At 43.0% G+C, this 19,982-nt stretch overlaps 1 protein-coding gene across 11 annotated transcripts in view; it reads left to right on the forward strand.

The window, feature by feature from the left end:
• Positions 1-19,982, forward strand: part of adgrl2a (adhesion G protein-coupled receptor L2a) — a 982,900-nt gene that overhangs the window by 928,109 nt on the left and 34,809 nt on the right. For all 11 annotated transcript variants that reach the window (XM_063064760.1, XM_063064761.1, XM_063064767.1 and 8 more), the window contains 2 exons: positions 561-627; positions 15,970-16,061. In XM_063064760.1, the coding sequence (XP_062920830.1) occupies positions 561-627; positions 15,970-16,061 (159 nt within the window). The remainder of the gene's footprint in view (positions 1-560; positions 628-15,969; positions 16,062-19,982) is intronic.

The following is a 19,982-nucleotide window of genomic DNA, read 5'->3' on the forward strand; positions in this document are numbered from 1 at the left end:
TCTTGTTCTTTCTCTGTTGTGCTCAGTATTTATTTCCTTCAAGTGGCATCTAATTCACTCATGAAATCATTGATCATCTCTGTTTCTGCGATTTCCACCCCCCCCCCACCCCATGCAGCGAGTTCCAGGTCATCACCACTCACCACTCAAAGCATCCAATATTTCTGATTCATGGCCCTCACTGGAGACACAAAAACCTGCAGATGCTGGAATCTGGAGAATCACACAAAGCACTGGAGGAACTCAGTGGGTCAGGCAGTATCCGTGAAAGCTAAATGGACAGTCCTGAAACATCAACTGTCCATTTCCCTCCATGGATGCTGCCTGACCCACTAAGATCTTGCAGCATTTTGTCTATAGCTTCATCCCCTCACAGTTTCTTTTATCCCCGAACCTTAAATCATTTCCCCTTAATCCTTCTAACATGAACTAATGAGAACATCTTTTTCTGCCTTACTTCAGCCCATCAAGGACACCCAATAAACACCAGCTAGCTAGTAAATGGGAATTTCCTCATGTACGGATTCTATACTTAATGTACATCTGTCCTCTCCCTCCAGTTGCTGGCTTAGGAACGATAATCATTTCATCTGGAGTTTCATTGGACCAGTTACGTTCATCATTGTGGTAAGATATTTTTTCTTTTGCTGATGCCATTTCTTTTTCTAGCTTGTGATCTGTTTTGCTGGTCACGTTTGGAACAGTTGAGTTGGTGTCCTGGGACTCTGCTAAGCCTGAAACAATAGCCTATATCAGCACAGAGCTCATAGGAAAGGAAGAAAACTTTCAACACGCATTAATACAGGGTGTGGTGTGCTTGACATTACACCAACGTGCTGATTGACACTTCCATCTGCCATCAAGCTGATGTCTGTATGGTCTTGTATTAACGGGTCATTACGTACAGTGCAATGTAAGCCAGGAAACTGAGCTAATAACACCAAGGTCCTATTTTCTTTCAATAAAATCCCAAAGCACAAATATTTTTTGGCGATAACAAGTGTGAAGTTCATGCTATGCTACACAATGGCTACAGAAGTTGATAGGGTGGTTACGAAGGCATATGGCATGTTTGCCTTTATTTGTTGAGGCACTGAATTCAAAAGTCGGGAAGTTATGTTGCAGCTTTACAAAACTCTAGTTAGGCTGCATCTGGAGTATTGCACACAGTTCTGGTCACCCCATTCTAGGAAGGATATCCAGGCTTTGGAGATGGTACTGAAGAGGTATACCAGGATGTTGCCTGGATTATAGGGCATGTACTTTAACGAGAGGTTGAACAAACTTGAGTTGTTCAACCCACCTATTTAACCCAAGTGTAATCATGACCAATTAATGTACTAACCCGTACGCCTTTGGACTGTCGGAGGAAACCAGAGCACCCAAAGGAATCCCGTGTGCTCATGGGGAGTAATGTACAAACTCCTTACAGATGACATCTGAATTGAACTCTGAACTCTAACGCCCCCAGCTTTAATAACGTTGCACTGCTACACTACGATGGCACCCTTTGTCTGTGTGCGATGTTATGTTTTGCAACTTCAAAACATGAAACTAATTTAACAGAAGACACGAGAGTCAGAAATGTGGGTCTAATTTAATGTTTACTTTAAGGAAGGTGCGCATATCATGAGGTGTGCAGTTCACATATTTATACACATAACCCATAATGAATTAAGTGAACAAGAATGCTTAATCAACCAATACATACAGTGCCATGCAAAGGTTTGGGCACCCCGGTCAAAATTTCTGTTACTGTGAATAGCTAAGCAAGTAAAAGATGACCTGATTTCCAAAAGGCATAAAGTTAAAGATGACACATTCCTTTAATATTTTAAGCATGATTACCTTTTTATTTCCATCTTTTACAATTTCAAAATAACAGAAAAGGAAAAGGGCCCAAAGCAAAAGTCTGGGCATCCTGCATGGTCAGTACTTAGTAACACTCCCTTTGGCAAGTATCACAGCTTGTAAAGGCTTCCTGTAGCCAGCTAAGAGCCTTTCAATTCTTGTTTGGGGGATTTTTGCCCATTCTTCCTTGCAAAAGGCTTCTAGTTCTGTAAGATTCTTGGGCTGTCTTGCATGCACTGTTCTTTTGAGGTCTATCCACAGATTCTCGATGATGTTTAGGTCAGGGGACGGTGAGGGCCATGGCAAACCTTCAGCTTGCGCCTCTTGAGGTAGTCCATTGTGGATTTTGAGGTGTGTTTAGCATCATTATCCTGTTGTAGAAGCCATCCTCTTTTCATCGTCAGCTTTCTTACAGACGGTTTGATGTTTGCTTCCAGAATTTGCTGGTATTTAAGTGAATTCATTCTTCCCTCTACCAGTGAAATGTTCCCCGTGCCACTGACCAAAGCATGATTGATCCACCCCGTGCATAACAGTTGGAGAGGTGTTCTTTTCATGAAATTCTGCGCCCTTTTTTCTCCAAACATACCTTCGCTCATTGCGGCCAAAAGGCCCGATTTTATCTTCATCAGTTCACAGGACTTGTTTCCAAAATGCATCAGGCTTGTTTAGATGTTATTTTGCAAACTTTTGACACTGAATTTTGTGGTGAGGACGCAGGAAAGGTTTTCTTCTGATAACTCTTCCATGAAGGTCATATTTGTGCCGGTGTTGCTGCACAGCAGAACAGTGCACCCCCACTCCAGAGTCTGCTAAATCTTCCTGAAGGTCCTTTTCAGTCAATTGGGGGCTTTGATTTGCCTTTCTAGCAATCCTACGAGCAGTTTTCTTAGTCTTCCAGACTTCAACTTACGAACTGAGGAAACAGCTACCTGAAAATGCTTTGCTATCTTCTTATAGCCTTCTCCTGCTTTGTGGGCATCATTTATTTTAATTCTCAGATGCTGGGCAGCTGCTTACAGGAGCCCATGGCTGCTGATTGTTGGGACAAGGTTTGAGGAGTCAGAGTATTTATAAAGCTTTGAAATTTGCATCACCTGGCCTTTCCTAACGATGACTGTGAACAAGCCATAGCCCTAACATGCTAATTAAGGTCTGAAATCTTGGTGAAAGTTGTCTGAGAGCTCAAATCTCTTGGAGTGCCCAAACTTTTGTATGGTGCTCCTTCCCTTTTTCACTCTAAAATTGTACAAAACAAAAATAATACACTAATCTTGCTTAAAATGTTGAAAAGAATGTTTCAGCTTTAACTTTATGACTTTTAGAGATCAGTTCCTCTTCTACTCACTTAACTATTCACAGTAGCAGCAATTTTGACCAGGAGTACTCAAACTTTTGCATGCCACTATACATAAGATTGCTCAAATATTACTGAAATATTAAATGCACAACGTGTGTGTGTGTGTGTGTGTGTGTGTGTGTGTGACCTTGCTGTCTTCAAACCGCCGTCTATAATCCTCACATTACAACAGAGACGACATTTTCAGAAAGTAGTAGTGGTATGGTAGCATCGTAGTTAGCCCAACACCTTACAGTACCAGTGACCCAAGTTCAATTCCCTTTGCTGCCTGTAAGGAGATAGTACGTTCTCCCTGTGACCGCGTGGGTTTCCTCTGGGTACTCTGGTGTCTGGTTTGCCCCCACAGTCCAAAGACGTACCAACTGATAGGTTAACTGACCATTGCAAATTGTCTTGTGAGTAGTCTAGGGTTAAACTGAGTGTTAGTCTAGGGCTAAATTGAGAGCTTGCTGGGCAGCACACCTTGAAGGGCCGGAAGGGCCTATTCTGCACTGTATCTCAATAAATAAACGGAAAACAAAAAGAAAGACTCGAAGAGCTGAGAGCTTCCTGGAAGGTCCTCAATGCCTCCTTTCATTTAGTGAATCCCATGTATTATAAAATATCATAAAATATCTCTGGCAAAGCACTTAAAAGCCATCCCCATCTCCCCACCACACACTTCCCAAATATTCATGACACTGAGTTCATCTCCTACTACCAACAAAGGCACAATTATATCAGCTTCCTTTGAAACCCTTGGAAGGTTATCATACACACGAAGAGAGCCAAGTGCATGTAATGAGTATTGGGGAACTATTAGTATGCCTGAAATGCTTCAATGAAAGCTCGGATCACGACATGTCAACAACCGTACTTATCGCACGGACAGCTCCGTCCGCACCTTATTTAATTTGGTTCATTCAGAGTTCAACCTCTTGCACATGCCTTTCTTCTGAGATCATTTGGGTGGTCCTTTGGTCCCAGGGAGAACTGAACGAGCTCTCTTTGCCTGGTTGGCAGTCAACACCTCTCAGTCATGAGCCAAGCTCTTTGACAGGACGACACACATCCATACTGGCTCACAGTAGCTGAGGGCGCTGGAAGTGAGGCTGGTTCACTACAGATATTTCACAATCCTATCTTGCTGTTCTCATAGAGTCATAGAGCACAGAAGCAGGCCATTTGGCCCATCTAATCTGTGTTGGCCTGGTTTTCTGCCTAGACTCATTTCTCTGCACCCAGACCATAGCCTTCCATACTCTCTCATCCATGTACTTATCCAACCTTCTCTTAAATGTTATCTTTGAACCCTCGTCTACCAGTTCCCCTGGAAGTTCATTCCACTCTCTCACCACCCTCTGAGTGAAGAAGTTTTACCTCAATCTTTCACCTTGAACCTATGACCTCTAGTTCCTGTTGTACCCAGCCTCAGGGGATAAAGCCTGTTTGTCCTACCTATAACCCTCATAATTTTGTATACCTCTATCAAATCACCCCTCATTTTCCTGCACTCCAAGGAATACAATCCTAACCTATTCCACCATTCCCTGTAACTCAGGGCCTGAAGTCTCGGCAACATTCTTGTAAATTTTTTCTGTACTTTTTCAATCTTATTGATATATCTCCTGTATGGAGGAGACCAGAACCACTTACAGTACTCGAAATTCAGCTTCACAAATGACTTATACATCTTCAGTATAACATCCCAGCTGCAGAATGCCCTGATTTATGAAGGCCAGTATCCACAGGTCCTATGACATGGAGTTTGAACTCTGAGGTAGATGTGAGTTGGCTGGTCAGCCTGATGGTTTTAAGATCCATGTCGGTGATCTAAGGCTGCTGCTGAACTCTTCAATCTGTAGCACTGAAGGAAAGGAAAATAATGACTCAGTTGTTCTTGGCTGTGAGTTCAGACGGTTGCTTGTTTATCAGAGTGTCATACAGGATGGATTGATCTCAATGCATTCAGCCTGATGACTGTTATAAGTTCCTGCCCTCAATGCTGCCTGACTCCAATTCTAGCTTCACCTCTGCCCCGCCTTTGTAATTTCGCAGTAACATACACAAAGTACTGGAGGAACTCAGGAGGTCAGGCAGCTTCATGGAGGGGAATAAACAGTCGACGTTTTGGGCTGAGACCTTTCATCAGGACCAGAAAGGAACGGGGAAGAAGCCAGAAATGTTCCTCCAGCATTTTGTATGCATCTGTCTCTGGTCTTCCGGTATCTGGTGTTTACGAATACTCTGAAATCAGATTTATTATCACTGACATATGACATGAAGTTTGTTGTTTTGAGGTTGCAGTACAGTGCAAAGGTGTAAAAATCTATAAATTACAAGAATAGCCATGGTGAATCTGTGGAATTCATTGCCATAGATGTGGAGGCCAAGTCATTGGGTGTATTTAAAGCAGAGGGTGATCCTCATCATCATTCATTCATGTATGTGCCGTGTCGTATGACATGGGTGATCATGGCCTTTCCATGACTGTGATAGCTCTTGACAAATTTTTCTACAGAAGTGGTTTGCCGTTGCCTTCTTCTGGGCAGTGTCTCTACAAAACGGGTGACTCCAGCCACTATCAGTGCTCTTCAGAGATTGTCCGCCTGGCGCCAGTGGTCACGTATCCAGGATCTGTGACAATAGGCACCAGCTGCTCATACAACCATCCGCCACCTGCTCCCGTGGCTTCACGTGCCCATGACTTTGGGGGGGGTGGGTGGGGGGCTAAGAAGGTGCTACACCTTCCCCAACGGTGACATGCAGGCTAGTGGAGAGAAAGGGCGCCTTGTACCTCCTTTGGTAAAGACATATATTCACCCCAACACTCAGCAGGCTGATAGGTTCTTGATAAGTCAGAGCATCAATAGGGACGGAGAGGAAGCAGGAGAACGGGGCTGAGAGGAGTAAAGCACAGCCATGATGGATTGGTAGAGCAGACTCGATGGGCCATTGGCCGAATTCTGCTCCGGTGGCTTATGGTCTAAAATAAGTAAATAGTCAAAAAAAAAGGAATCTTCAAGTGCTCATGTGTTGATGTATCATTCAGAAACCTGATGGTGCAGGGGAAGAAACTTCCTAAATCATGGAGTGTCTGCCTGTCCCTCCACCCTGGTGGTACTAGGAAAAGGGGGCATGTCCTGGATGGTGCGAGTCCTGAACGATGAGTCCTTATTCTGACCAGTCATCATTTTTCAGGATGAAGGAGTAAACTGAATTCAACATTGCCAATGTCTCAGTTGGACTTTCTATGATTCAGTTATTCTCCACTGACGGTTTTATTTCAACTGTCAGATTGATCTTAGAATGGGTTAAAAGGTCAGCAGGACCAAGGACCAAAGGACCTGTACTGTTCTATGTTCTATGTGACATAATAAACCAGCTACCATTTTACCAACCACTGTCCATCTCAGGAAGGTCTCTATTGAACAGGATCGTTTTCCATCACTCTTTCACACTCAAAGGCCACTTTCCTTCATGCAAGAGTGGAACTGAAAAAAAAAGGTGCAAAGGCCACAATGAGGTAGATTGGGAGATCAACAATTCCTCTTTTAGCAATTGTGAGGTCCATTCAAGAATCTGATAACGGTGGGATAGAAGCTGTCCTTGAGCCTGCTTGTAGGTGTTGTGTTGTGAAGGTTTTGTACCTTGGGAGGTGGTTGAAGAAAGAATGTCCAGGGTTAAAGTCTGTAATTTTGTTTGCTGCTTTTCTGAATCAGGAAGGAAGTGTAGACTGAATCCATGGATGGGTGATCTGTTTTCATGATGGACTGGGCTCTGCCCACAATTCCCTGTAATTTCTTACAGTTGTACAGTCTGGAAGGAGTTGCTAAAACATGGGTGAGAGTAGAGATGACGGGGAAATACACTCAGTGGCCACTTTATTAGATAGCTTCTATATCTAATGAGGTGGCCACTGGGTGTATGTTCATGGTTTTCTGCTACCGTAGCCCATGTTCAATGTGTTGTGCGTTCAGAGATGCTCCTCTGTTGCCTTCCGGTCAGCTTGAACCAGTGTGGCTAATCTCCTCTGACGTCTACCATTAACAAGGAGTTTTCACCCACAGGATTGATGCTCGCTGGATGCTTGTTTTTGTTTCTTGCACCATTCTCTGTAAACTCTGAAGACTGTTGTGTGTGAAAATCCCAGGAGATCAGCAGATACTGAGATACTCAAACCACCCCATCTGGCACCAACAATCATTCCACAGTCAGAGCCACTTAAATCACATTTCTTCTCTCATTCTGATGTTTGCACAGAACAACCTGAACCTCTTGAACATGCCTGCATGCTTTTATGCATTGAATTGCTGTCACATGATTGGCTGATTAGATACTTCCATTCATGAGAAGGCATAAAGTTGTACCGAATAATTTGGCCACTAAGTGCAGCCTCATTTTGTTCTTTGTTCTGATGTCCATGTTTGTCTATTCCCCCTCCACCGTGTACTCAGTAAATGCGCGGACTCCTGCCCCCTCTCCCACTGGCCCATGAGTGTTCGACCATTGCAAATCCCCTTCCTAAGATGTTTACCGTAGATGCATCCAAGTCAGTGATCTCCCTTCTGTGCAAAAGCAGTAATCTATCACAAACTAACTGGTTTTCAGAAAATTCTTTCTGGTAATATTGATTTGAAAGCGAAAATAAATATGTCAAATCACTGCCCCTTCAGATGTTGTGTATTTAATATTTAATAACTCCATTTCTCATTTGAAGTTCCAGCACCGTATTAAAACCATGTGATCAGAATAAGCTGAGTTCCCTCAGGCGGTTTATAGACAAAGAAAGTTCAATTTTTTGTTCCTTTTCTTCTTTCCAACCTTACCCTGTTCAATAAAAAGCTAAACTGTTGAAAAGTTTAAGCTGGAAACATAAGGTAAGGGAGAGCATTCAGTGTCTAGGGCCTGTTCTGTTGTTCGCTTAGACCTAAGCTGTTCTGAAACTCAATGCTTTGACCTGCTTTGGTTTGATTTCCCGAGTGACCCCCTTGCACAAAAACTTATCGTTCTCAGTTTGATTTTATATCCAGACTCAGCTCCTGAAACTTTCACGTGGTTATTTATATTTATTTAGAGATACAACACAGAACAGGCTCAGTGAGCCACACCACCTAGCAACTGCCTATTTAATCCTAGCCCAATCATAGGTCCGACGAGCCGCACCACACAGCTACCACCGATTTAACCCCAGCCTCATCATAAGCCAATAAGCCGTACCACCCAGCAACCCACATATTGAACCCTGATGTAATCATAGGACCATTTACAATGACTGATTAACCTACTAACTAGTACATCTTTGGACTGTGGGAGGAAACCAGAGCCCCTGGAGGAAATCTATACTGGGAGAGTGTACTAACTCCTTACAGACGGTGTCAGAATTGAACTCTAAACTGTGGAACAGCCCGAGATGTAATCGCTCCACACTAACCACTATACCTAGACTCAAGTCAATCCTTGTTCCGGCATTTATCCCTTTCCTCTCCAGTTCTGACCAAGGGTTTCAACTCAAAACTGTGTCCCTTTGATCCCCCAGCATTTTGGTGTGTCAAGTTGAATTTCTTGTTATAGGAGGGAAGGGTTAGATTAATCTTAGACTAGTTTAAAAGGACATCATACATAGTGGGCCAAAGGGCCTGTTCTGCGCCGTACTGGTCAACGCTCTACATGTATGTAAAGATGAAATGAAAAACTTACTTGCAACAGCATCGCAGGCAGAGAGCACCAGAGACACAATATTCACAAAAGAAACATGAATTTAACATAAACTATACCCAATTTTTACAAGAAATTTCAAATTCAGTTATTATAAAGTTTATTATCAAAGTACATCTATGTCACTATATACTACCCTGATATTCATTATCGTGGGCATATTCAAGAAGCACAATAGAATCAACGAAAGAACCCACCCAACAAAATAGACGAACAACCAACATGCAAAAGACAACAGACTGTGCAAATACAAAAAGAGAAAAAGAGAAATAATAATAATAAATAAGCAATAAACATTGAGAACATCAGATAAAGAGACTTGAAAGTGAGTCCACTGGTTGTGGGAATAGTTCAGTGATGCAGTGAGTGAAGTTATCACATCAGGTTTTAGAGCCTAATGGTTGAGGCCTGAACCTGGTGGTGTGGGGCCACAATTAAAACAAGAAGAGCAGACAACATCCTTTGTAGTGTAAAGTCATAGTGTTGCTAACAGTAATTATAAGGGTTGTGCAGGTTATTTCAAGAGACAAATGGTTGAAGCGAAGGAGTTGTTCTTAAACCTGGTGTTGTGGGACTTCAGGCTTCTGTAGCTCCTGCCCATTGTAGCAGTGCCCGGATGGTGGGGATCTTTAGAGGTCGATAGGAAAGAGTACACTAGGGGTTCCCAACCTGGGGTCCATGAAATCCTTGCTTAATGGTATTGGTCCATGGCGTAAAAGAGGTTGAGTAGAGAGTTTAAAATTCCAGTTCCCATAATGTGAAGCAGTGTTCACTGATATTATCGCTTGACAGTCACACACCGATCGGATGCAGTTCAGAGAAGGCTGTGTTGGTTGATTAATTAGATGAAGTAACTTTGTTATGAGGAAGGGCTGACCAGTTTGATCTTCTTGTCAGTGGAGTTTAGAAGAATGGGAGATTATTGATGATCTTGGAACTGATAATTCTGACAGGGCTTGGATGCTTGAAGATAAAGATTCACTTTATTGAAACATAACATGAAATGTGTTGTTTGTATCAAGTGTGTGCTGCCTCTCCTTTTGTTCTCCTGCCTTCTCCCTGTAACTTTCGATGCCCTTTGTGATTGAGAACTAATCAACTTCCACTTTAAATAAACCCAATAATTTGGCACTGGCCTTGTTTCTGAGGCTGTGGTACCTTTCAGTATTCGCTAGATTTCAATGAGATCCCCCTCATTTTTCTGAACTTCAGTAAGCCCAGAGCCATCGTAACCCTTTTATTCCCAGGATAATTTTCATGAAACTCCATTGGAAGCTGTTCAAAGCTAGATCTTCATTGTACTTGGAGTACTGTGTGCAGTTCTGATCACCTACCTGCAGAGAAGATATGATCAAGATTGAAAGAGGGCAAAGAAAATTTACGATATGCCAGGACTTGAGTTACAGGGAAAGGTTGAATAGGTCAGAACTTTATTCCTGGGAGCGTAGAAGAATGAGAGGAGATTTGATAGAAGTCTACAAATTTATGAGGGGTATAGATAGGGTAAATAAAAGCAGACTTTTCCCACTGAGGTTGGGTGAGAGGTCATGTGTTAAGGGTGAAAGGTGAAATGTTTAAGGGGAACATGAGGGGAAACTTACTCACTCATAGGATAGATACATGAATGGTAAGGGTATGGACTGCTCAATAGCAGGGGTATTGACTGCTTTTGGCGGGGGATAACCTACCTGGGGGAAGCAACAGTGGCCGTGCCTCTGGCACTGAGTCTGGCCCTGTGGCTCAGAGGGTAGGGAACTGAAGAGGCTGGCAGCAGTTATACGGGACTCTATAGTTAGGAGGACAGATAGGTGATTCTGTGGATGGGAAAAAGAAACAAAGATGGTAGTTTGCCTCCCAGGTGCCAGGGTCCGAGATGTTTATGAACGCGAACACAATATCCTGAACAGGGAGGGTGAGCAGCCAGAAGTCGTGGTACATATTGGTGCCAAGGTCATGGGTAGAAAATGGGGGGAGGTCCTGAAAAAGAATACAGGGAGTTAGGAAGTAGGACCTCAAGGGTAGTAATCTCGGGATTGTTTCCTGTGCCACGCGACAGTGAGGATAGGAATAGAATGAGATGGTAGATAAATGCCTGAAGTATTGGAGCAGGGGAACAGGATTCAGATTTCTGGATAATTGCGACCTCTTATGGGGCAGGTGGGACCTGTATAAAAGGGACGGGCTTCACTTGAATCCAAGGGGGACCAATATTCTTGTGGGCAAATTTACTAGAGCTGTAGAGAGTGGTTTAACCTAATATGGCAGGGTTGGAACCAGTAAGATAGAGCTAAGGATGAGCCAGCAGGTTTACAAGTAGATGGTGTAATATGTAATATGAATGGAAGGAAGGACAAGCCAATGATTGGGTACAAATGCAGACAGAGCAAAGAGTTAAATTGTACCATAGAGTCAAAATTCAAAAGGGCAAAGAATGCAGGACTGAAGGTGATGTATTTAAATGCTCGTAGCATTCGGAATAAGGTGGGTGAACCCATGGCACAATTAGAGATGGATAAATATGACGTTGTGGGCGTCACTGAGTCGTGGCTGAAAGAAGGTCATAGTTGGGAGCTTAACATCAAAGGATATACTTTGTATCGAAAGGACAGGCAGGAAGGAATAGGCGGTGATGTGGCTCTGTTGGCACGAAATAGAATTACATCTTCAGAAAGAGGTGACATAGAGGTCAGGGAATGTTGAATCCTTGAGGGTGGAGTTAAGAAACAGCAAGGGTAAAAAAACATTATGAGAATCATACATAGGCTTCCAAATAGTAGCTAAGATGTGGTGTTTTGATTCCAAAGGAAGCTAGAAAATGCATATAATAAGGGTACTATCATAGTTGTAATGGGGGACTTCAATATGCAAGAGGATTGGGAAAATCAGGTGGTGTCGGATCGCAAAAGATGGAATTTGTTGAATGCCTATGAGATGGCTTTTCAGAGCAGTTCGTGCTTGAGCCTACTGAGGGAAAGGCTATCCTAGATTGGGTGTTGTGTAATAATCCAGATCTTATTAGGAAACTTAACATAAAGGAATGCTTAGGAGGCAGTGATCCGAATATGATTGAATTCATACTGCAATCTGAGAGGGAGAAGCATAACTCACATGTATTAGTATCGCAATGGAATAAAGGTTTCCCCCGTTATCCAAAGGTAGAGCGTTCCTATGAAACGGTCCGTAAGCCGTATGTCGTAAAGTGAATAAGCAGTTACCATTTATCAATATGAGAAAAATTTTTGAGCGTTCCCAAACCCAAAAAATAACCTAGAAAATCATGCCAAATAACACATAAAACCTAAAATAACAGTAACATATAATAAAAGCAGGAATGATATGATAAATACACAGCCTATATAAAGTAGAAATACTTTCCTGCAGCACTGTCTAGCGCAGCGAAAATCTCGCGGAAGCGCTCTCGGCAGAAACACTCTCTCCAGTGACCTTTAAGCTATGAAGCTGCCAAATCATACCAAGTAACACATAAAAATACACAGCCTATATAAAGTAGAAATAATGTATGTACAGTGTAGTTTAACTTATCGGAATCGGGAAGACTCCAATAAATTGCAGTTGCGTCACAGTTAAACACTTGCTTATACAAATAAGCACCTGACGCAATCGGCAATCGCCTCTGATCTGGGCCGACATTTACGTGCTGGGTGGCACCTAATTAATTAGCTTGTTTATTTTGGCTTTTTTCTTAAAGATGTGCTGAGTGTGTTCCGTGCCCTCGCCTCAGAAACCAATCAAGCCACCCATGACTACTTTTAAATTCCACTTTTGCAACACTTTCATCACCACCGTCCAGTGCTTTCTGTTTCAGCTTATTAAAAAGACTGACTGATTTCTCCTTAAGTGTAAGAAAACTTAACGGAACACCACGCTTTGTACACCCATCAATCCACTCAAGCAATAGACTTTCCATTTTATCCATTATTGGATGCCAACTAAGAGAGACCACTTTGTTACGAGCAGAACCAACAGTAACATCGGCAGCTTTCGGGATACTTTCTCTGTGTGAATAAATAGTGCGAATGGTGGATGCAGGCAAGTTCAACGTGCGGACAATGTCCTTACTTGGTTTACCTCGATCGAAATGCTTAATTATGTCTAGTTTTACGCTAAGTGTAACACCCTTACGAGCTCTTTTAGGCTTTTCCGATACCTTAGAACTCATCTTGCTAACGGATGCACAAAATAAATCGAGATAAAGCACGTGTTTAAGCAATGGCGGCTAGAATGCAGTTCCGGGGGAGGAACTTGGCTGTTCATGCGCACACTGCCTTTTTTCGTAACAGTGAAAACACCTTCTGTTAGCAAAAACAGGTAACTAATGTAGGTCTTTTGTAACAGCGAGGTGTCGTAAAGCGAACATTTGGAAAACGGGCCACCTGTAAAGGGATACCGAGGCATGAGAGAGGAGCTTGCCAGGAGAATACTGGTGGGGATGATGGCAGAGCACAAGTGGCTGAAGTTTCTAGGAATAGTTCACAAGGCACAGGATAGATATGTCCCAAAGAAGAAGATGTTTTCAAATGGCAACCATGGTTGACAAGGGAAGTTAAGGACTGCATAAAAGCGAAAGAAAGGGTATACCCGAGGAATTCTGCAGATGCTGGAAATTCAAGCAACACACATCAAAGTTGCTGGTGAACGCAGCAGGCCAGGCAGCATCTCTAGGAAGAGGTACAGTCAATGTTTTGGGCTGAGACCCTTCGTCAGGACTAACTGAAGGAAGAGCTAGTAAGAGATTTGAAAGTGGGATGGGGAGGGGGAGATCCAAAATGATGGGAGAAGACAGGAGGGGGAGGGATGGAGCCAAGAGCTGAACAGGTGATTGGCAAAAGGGATATGAGAGGATCATGGGACAGGAGGCATACTATAAAAAATGACGGTGGTAAGGTAGTAATTGGGGACAAAGAAAAGGCAGATGAACTTAATGAGTACTTTGCATCAAACTTCAATGTGGACGATACTAGTAGTGTACCAGAGGTCCGTGTGTGTCAGGGATCTGGAGTGAGTGCCATTGCTATTACAAGTGAAAAAGTGCAAGGCAAACTCAAAGGTCTTAAGGTGCACAACTTACCTAGACCAGATGGACTACATCCCAGAGTCCTGAGAGAGGTGCTGAAGAGATAATGGATGCACTGGTCATGATTGTTTAAGAATCACTTGATTCTGTTATGGTCCTGGAGGACTGGAAAATTGCAATTGTCTCTCTACTCTTTAAGAAGGGAGGAAGGCAAAAGAAAGGAAATTATAGGCCAGTTAGCCTAATCTCAGTGGCTGGGAAAGTTATTATTAAGGATAAAGCTTTGGGGTACTTGGAGACAGGTTGAGTCTGTGGTAAAGAAGGCAATTGCAATATTGGCGTTTATTTCAAGGGGAATAGAATATAAAAGCAAGGAGATAATTCTGAGGCTTTATATGACACTAGTCAGACTGCACTTGGAGTATTGTCAACTGTTTTGGGCCCCATATCTCACAAAGGATGTCTTGTCATTGGAGAGAGTTCAGAGGAGGTTTATTAGGGTGACTCCGGGAATTAAGGGGTTAACATATAAGGAGCATTTGGCAGCTTTGGGCCTGTACTCATTGGAATTTATAAGAATGCAGGGGGATTTCACTGAAACCTACTGAATGTTGAAAGGATTAGATAAGGTGGAAGTGGAGAGGATGTTTCTTCTGGTGGGGGTATCCAGAACTAGAGGGCACAGACTCAAAACTGAAGGGTGACCTTTTAGAACAGAGGTAAGGAGCAATGTTTTTAGCCAAAGAGTGGTGAATCTGTGGAATGCTCTGCCACAGACAGCTGTGGAGGCCAAGTCCGTGGGTATATTTAAAGCGAAAATTGATAAGTTTCCTGATTGATCAGGCCATCAAAGGATATGGCAAGCAGGCAGGTGTATGGGGTTGAGTGGGATCCGGAATCAGACATGATGGAATGGTGAAGCAGACTTGATGGGCTGAATGGCCTAATACTGCTCCTATATCTGATGGTCTTATTGGCTGTGGTCCAGATGCATGGTGTTGGGACTAGGCAGACAAAACAGTTCCACGTGGACTGGATGGGTTAAAAGGCATGTTTCTCTGCTGTAGAGTTCTACGACTGCATGATTGTAAGAGTCTCCGAAATGCCCCTAATGTATCTGCCACCACCCCTGGAAGGGTGCTCCACGCCCCCACCACTCTCTGTGTAAGAAAAACCTAATTCTGATATCCCTCCTGTATTTTCATCCAATCTCCTTTGCACTCTTGTGCAAAATTAAATGTTTAAAGTAAGCTGGTTATCAAAATATGTATATGCCACCATGTATTACTCTGAGATTCATTTTCTTAGAACATAGAAATTTATAGCACATCACAGGACCTTTGGCCCACAATGTTGTGCCGACCGTATAGCCTACTCTGGACACAGCCTAGACTATCCCTACCGCACAGCCCTCTATTTTTCTAAGCTCCATGTACCTATTTAAGAGTCTCTTAAAAGACCCTATTGTATCCTCTTGCACCACTGTCGTTGGTAGTGCATTCCATGCTCCACCACTCTCTGTGTGGAAAAATTACCCCTGACATCCCCTCGGTACCTATTACCAAGCAACTTAAAGCTATGCCCCCTCGTGCTAGCCATTTCAGCCCTAAGAAAAATGCCTGTCATCAACTTATACAACTCTATCAGGTCACTTTCATCCTCCGTCGCTCCAAGGAGAAAAGGCCAAGTTCACTCAACCTATTCTCATAAGGTACACCCTCCAATCCAGGCAACATCCTTGTAATATTCTTGTGGGCATTCTCAGTTGTACAAATAAATACAATAGGAATCAGTGAAACTGACAAAGAACCAAAGTGCAAATTAAGACAAACTGTGCAAATACAAAATAAAGTAATAAATCAGTTAATAAATGATACTGAGAACATGAGTTGTAGAGTTTGTGAAACTTCATCTATAGGTTGTGGGTTCAGTTCAGTGTTTGAATGAGTGAAGTTATCTACACTGGTTCAGGAGCCTGGTTAATACGTGAGTATTAGCCGTAACTGACCTTTCCTTTTGTTGGCAGGTCAACATCTTCTTCCTGATCGTCACCGTCTACAAAATGGTGAAGCACACGCCGACACTGAAACCTGACTCCAGCAGGTTGGAGAACATCAAGTAAGCATCGGGGAATTTTGCGCAGAGGGTGTGGCAGTGGAGTGCTTGGAAGACTTTGTGATGCATGGCCTAATTGTTTGTCCGTTGCCTTTTCCCATGCTGGCCTGGACTCTGTTCACTGAGTTCAATCTTTCAATGACCATCCAGATCCAACAAGACTCTGCTGGTTCTGAACAGAGCACTCTCAGGAGTTCTTTCTGCTAATTTTTATTACTGCCTGTTACATCATTGGCATTTAGGGATGCACTGAAGGTCTTCCATCTCTATCTTTATGGAAGGATTCTTCATTGCTGTTTACATAAGTTATTTTTTGACCAATCAGGGTTGTTAGCCCTGAGCTGAAGCCCTAAACTGGGAGGATCGGTGGACCACTCCAAGTCTGGCCTCTACCCTTTCACCTGTTTGGCATGGGTGACTCTACAAGAGCCAAAGCACAAGGCCCTGACTCCAGCCAACATAGCTCTCTGAGTCATTAAGACACACAAGCCGCCAAATCACGACTAGGTTTGGATCCTTCAGGTCTTTCCCTACTGCTTGGCTATTTATTGTCTCTTTTGACTATCTGTCTAATTCCATAGAAACATACAGGACTATATATATATATATATATATATATATATCCAGTTGTCATTTAGAAGTTGTTACTGTAACTTCTTTAACCACTTTCTCTGGCTACAGATTCCACACTTTGTTTAAAAGTGCCCGTCAAACAGTATTTCAAATGTTGTACTTGCCTTAACCACTTCCTTTGTCAGCTCATTTCGTATACAGACCACCCCGATGTAAAAGAGCAGCTGATCCCCTCCCCCCCCCACAAAGTTCCTGTTATATCTTTCATATCTCACCTTAATCTTATGTCCTCTTATGTTTCTTGATTCCTGAACCCTGGAAAAAAAGGACTGTGTATTCACCCTATCTATGGTCCTCATTATCTTATATACCTCTTTAAGATCATCTCTCAGTTTCCAACGGTGTGAGGAATAAAAAGACCGCGACCGTCCAACCTCTCCCTATACAGTAACTCAGTTGCTTAATGTCCAGGTAATATTTTCTCTGCACTCCTTCTAGTTCAGTAACATTTTTTCTATGGCCATTCGACCAAACCTGAACACAGTACTCACCAGTGTGTCTTCACCAGATTGCTGTACACAGTGACCTCTTCATTTTTATAGTCAGTATCCTGACTTATTGAGGCCTGCATGCCAAAAGCTTTCTTCACCACCCTATCGACCTGTGACTCCACTTTCAGTGAGCTAGGTACTTGTCTTCCAAGGTCCCTGTGTCTTACAACACCACCCGGGGCCCTGCCGGTCACTGTGAAAGACCTACATGGATTTGACTTCCCAAACTCTTCCAGGCACTGAGTTCCAATTTCTGTTCCCTGCATTGAAAGATTCTTTCAGATTCAGATTTATGTATCACGTGTATATCGAAACATACAATGAAATGTCTCGTCAGGGGTTAACAACCAACACAACCCAATGATGTGCTGGTGGCAGCCCACAAATGCCACCACACATTCCAGCGACAACATAGTCTGTCTACGATGTACAGCAGAACAACACAAGCAACAACAAGAACAACACAAAACAAGGCTCTTTCCAACCCACTCACACATAAAAACAGGCCTCCAACCCCAGGACAAGACATCTCTGGGCCTCTAGTCCTTAGTCCTGAATTCTCAGACTCACAGGCAAAAGCGAAAACTAAATCTTTTCTGCTTGCACATGATCTATATCACCACCACGCCCCGCTCCCTCCCAACCATTCTGTCCACATCCCTGCATTTTCACCAGTCCTTGATCACAGACATTGGCCCTTCGTCCTCCAGTCCTTGCCCTGGATCATCAGGACCCCAGGTAACATTGGTCCAAAACCGTAAATCTGCAACCCTGGCCCTTGACCTTGCTTTGATTGGTAGCAGCTCCTCTCTCTCTACCCCATTTCAGCCCTTTGGGATCATGTGCACCGTCTCTCAACTCTTTCAATCTCTCCTACTCCAAGGGGAGATACTTCCAACTCCTCCAGTCTAACGTTGGAGCTGAATTCCATTGTCCTTGTATGAGGTTACTGAACCTTACCAGGAATAAAGCAGCGATCTGTGACTCTAAACCTCTCCCAACTGGCTTCAGTTCCCTCTGTCTGTAGCATGGCCAGAAAGGTCAGTTTAGCTTGACAATTTCGAAGGCCAATTTCAGGTTCTGAATAGAAGCCAAGTAAGTATTAATCTCAGTCTCGAGGGTTCACATTTGTCAGAAGTGAAGTAATTTCACTGGTATTCTAGAAACCCGGGCCACTGTTTGTATGGATATTTACAATGCCTTAACGCAGTTTGTTTTGCTAAATGGCTTTCTCGTCCTTGGTCGCGGAAAGTATTTCTTCATAATTTTGCACTCTTCAGAGACTGAAGCAGCTTGTTTATCAACAATCCAGTGGCTGTCAAGGGGCTCTGTGATAACTACATTCTTGGCTTGTTCAATAACTGCCAGCCACATAGCAACTTACGGTATTTGCATAGAATAATGACAGCAGGTACTATTCTGTAACAGTACAGTGCGGTTTGGGAAATTGGTTATCAGGAACTAGATGCTCTGTTTCCAAGGGTAGTGGAGGCCATTTTGGAAGGAGAATTGGACTAAGATTCACAAGGAGGAATACACACACCAGTCCGGATAGAGGGATCAGAATCGGAAAGAGTGAGCAAATCGACACAACTACGAAGAAGGCATGATAGCTGCCATATTTCATGAGAGGTTAGAGGAGATTTAGTCTGTCATCAAAAACACTCACAAATTTCTATAGATGTACCATGGAGAGCATTCTGACTGGCTGCATCACCACCTGGTGTGGGGTGGGGGCATTACGGAGAGTCAAAAAAAGCTGCAGGGAGTTGTGAAATTAGTCAGCTCCATCATGGGCGCTAGTCTCCATAGTACCCAGGCCGCCTTCAAGGAGCGATGCCTCAAAGAGGTGGTATCCATCATTAAGGACCCCAATTACCCAGGACATGCCCTCTTCTCATTGCTACCATCAGGAAGGAGGTACAGAAGTCTGAAGGCACACACTCAGTGATATAGGAACAGTTTCTTCCCCTCTGCTATCTGGTTTCTGAATGGACATTGAGCCCATGAACACTACCTCACTATTTTTCCATTTCTGTTTTCGCACAACTTATTTAACTATTTAATATATATACTTGCTGTAATTCACAGTTTTTTTTTCTACGATTGCGTGTTCCATTGTACTGCTGTCGCAGACATCAAATTCCACAACCTATGCTGGTGATACTAAACCTGATTCTGATTCTCATCATAGAACGTAGCACAGTCCAGGCCCTTCAGCTGACCCCTTAACCTACTCTTAATCAATCCAATCTTTTCCTCCCACATACACTCCATTTTGTATTCATCCATGTGCCTATCTAAGAGTCTCTTAAATGTCCCTAATGTATCTGACTCTACCACCACCTCTGACAGCATGTTGCACATACCCACCACTCTGTATAAAAAAAAACCTACCTCTGACACCTCCGCTATACTTCAATCACCTTAAAATTGCACCCCCTTCCTTGTTATGTTTTGTAACTTCAAAACAATAAACCAATTCAAAGGAAAACAAGAGAGTCACAAAATGCAAGTTTTAGTTTATATTTTACTTTAAGCGGGGTGCGCACACGTCTTGTGGTAGTGTGATGACATATGCAATTCACGCATTTATACATGTAACCCATAATGAAATATTTAAATGACCAAGAATGCTTAATAAACCAACATATTAACAAGATTACTGAAATATTAAATACACAGTGTTCGTATTAGCCATTTCTGCCCTGGGAAAAAGGCTCTGACTTGATCAATGTACACCTGTGTCATCTTGTACACCTGTGTCAGGTCACCTCTCATCGTCCTTCACCTCAGAGAG

This window comes from Mobula hypostoma, chromosome 12 (assembly GCF_963921235.1).
Source record: "Mobula hypostoma chromosome 12, sMobHyp1.1, whole genome shotgun sequence".
In the NCBI taxonomy this organism is placed as follows: Eukaryota; Metazoa; Chordata; class Chondrichthyes; order Myliobatiformes; family Myliobatidae; genus Mobula; species Mobula hypostoma.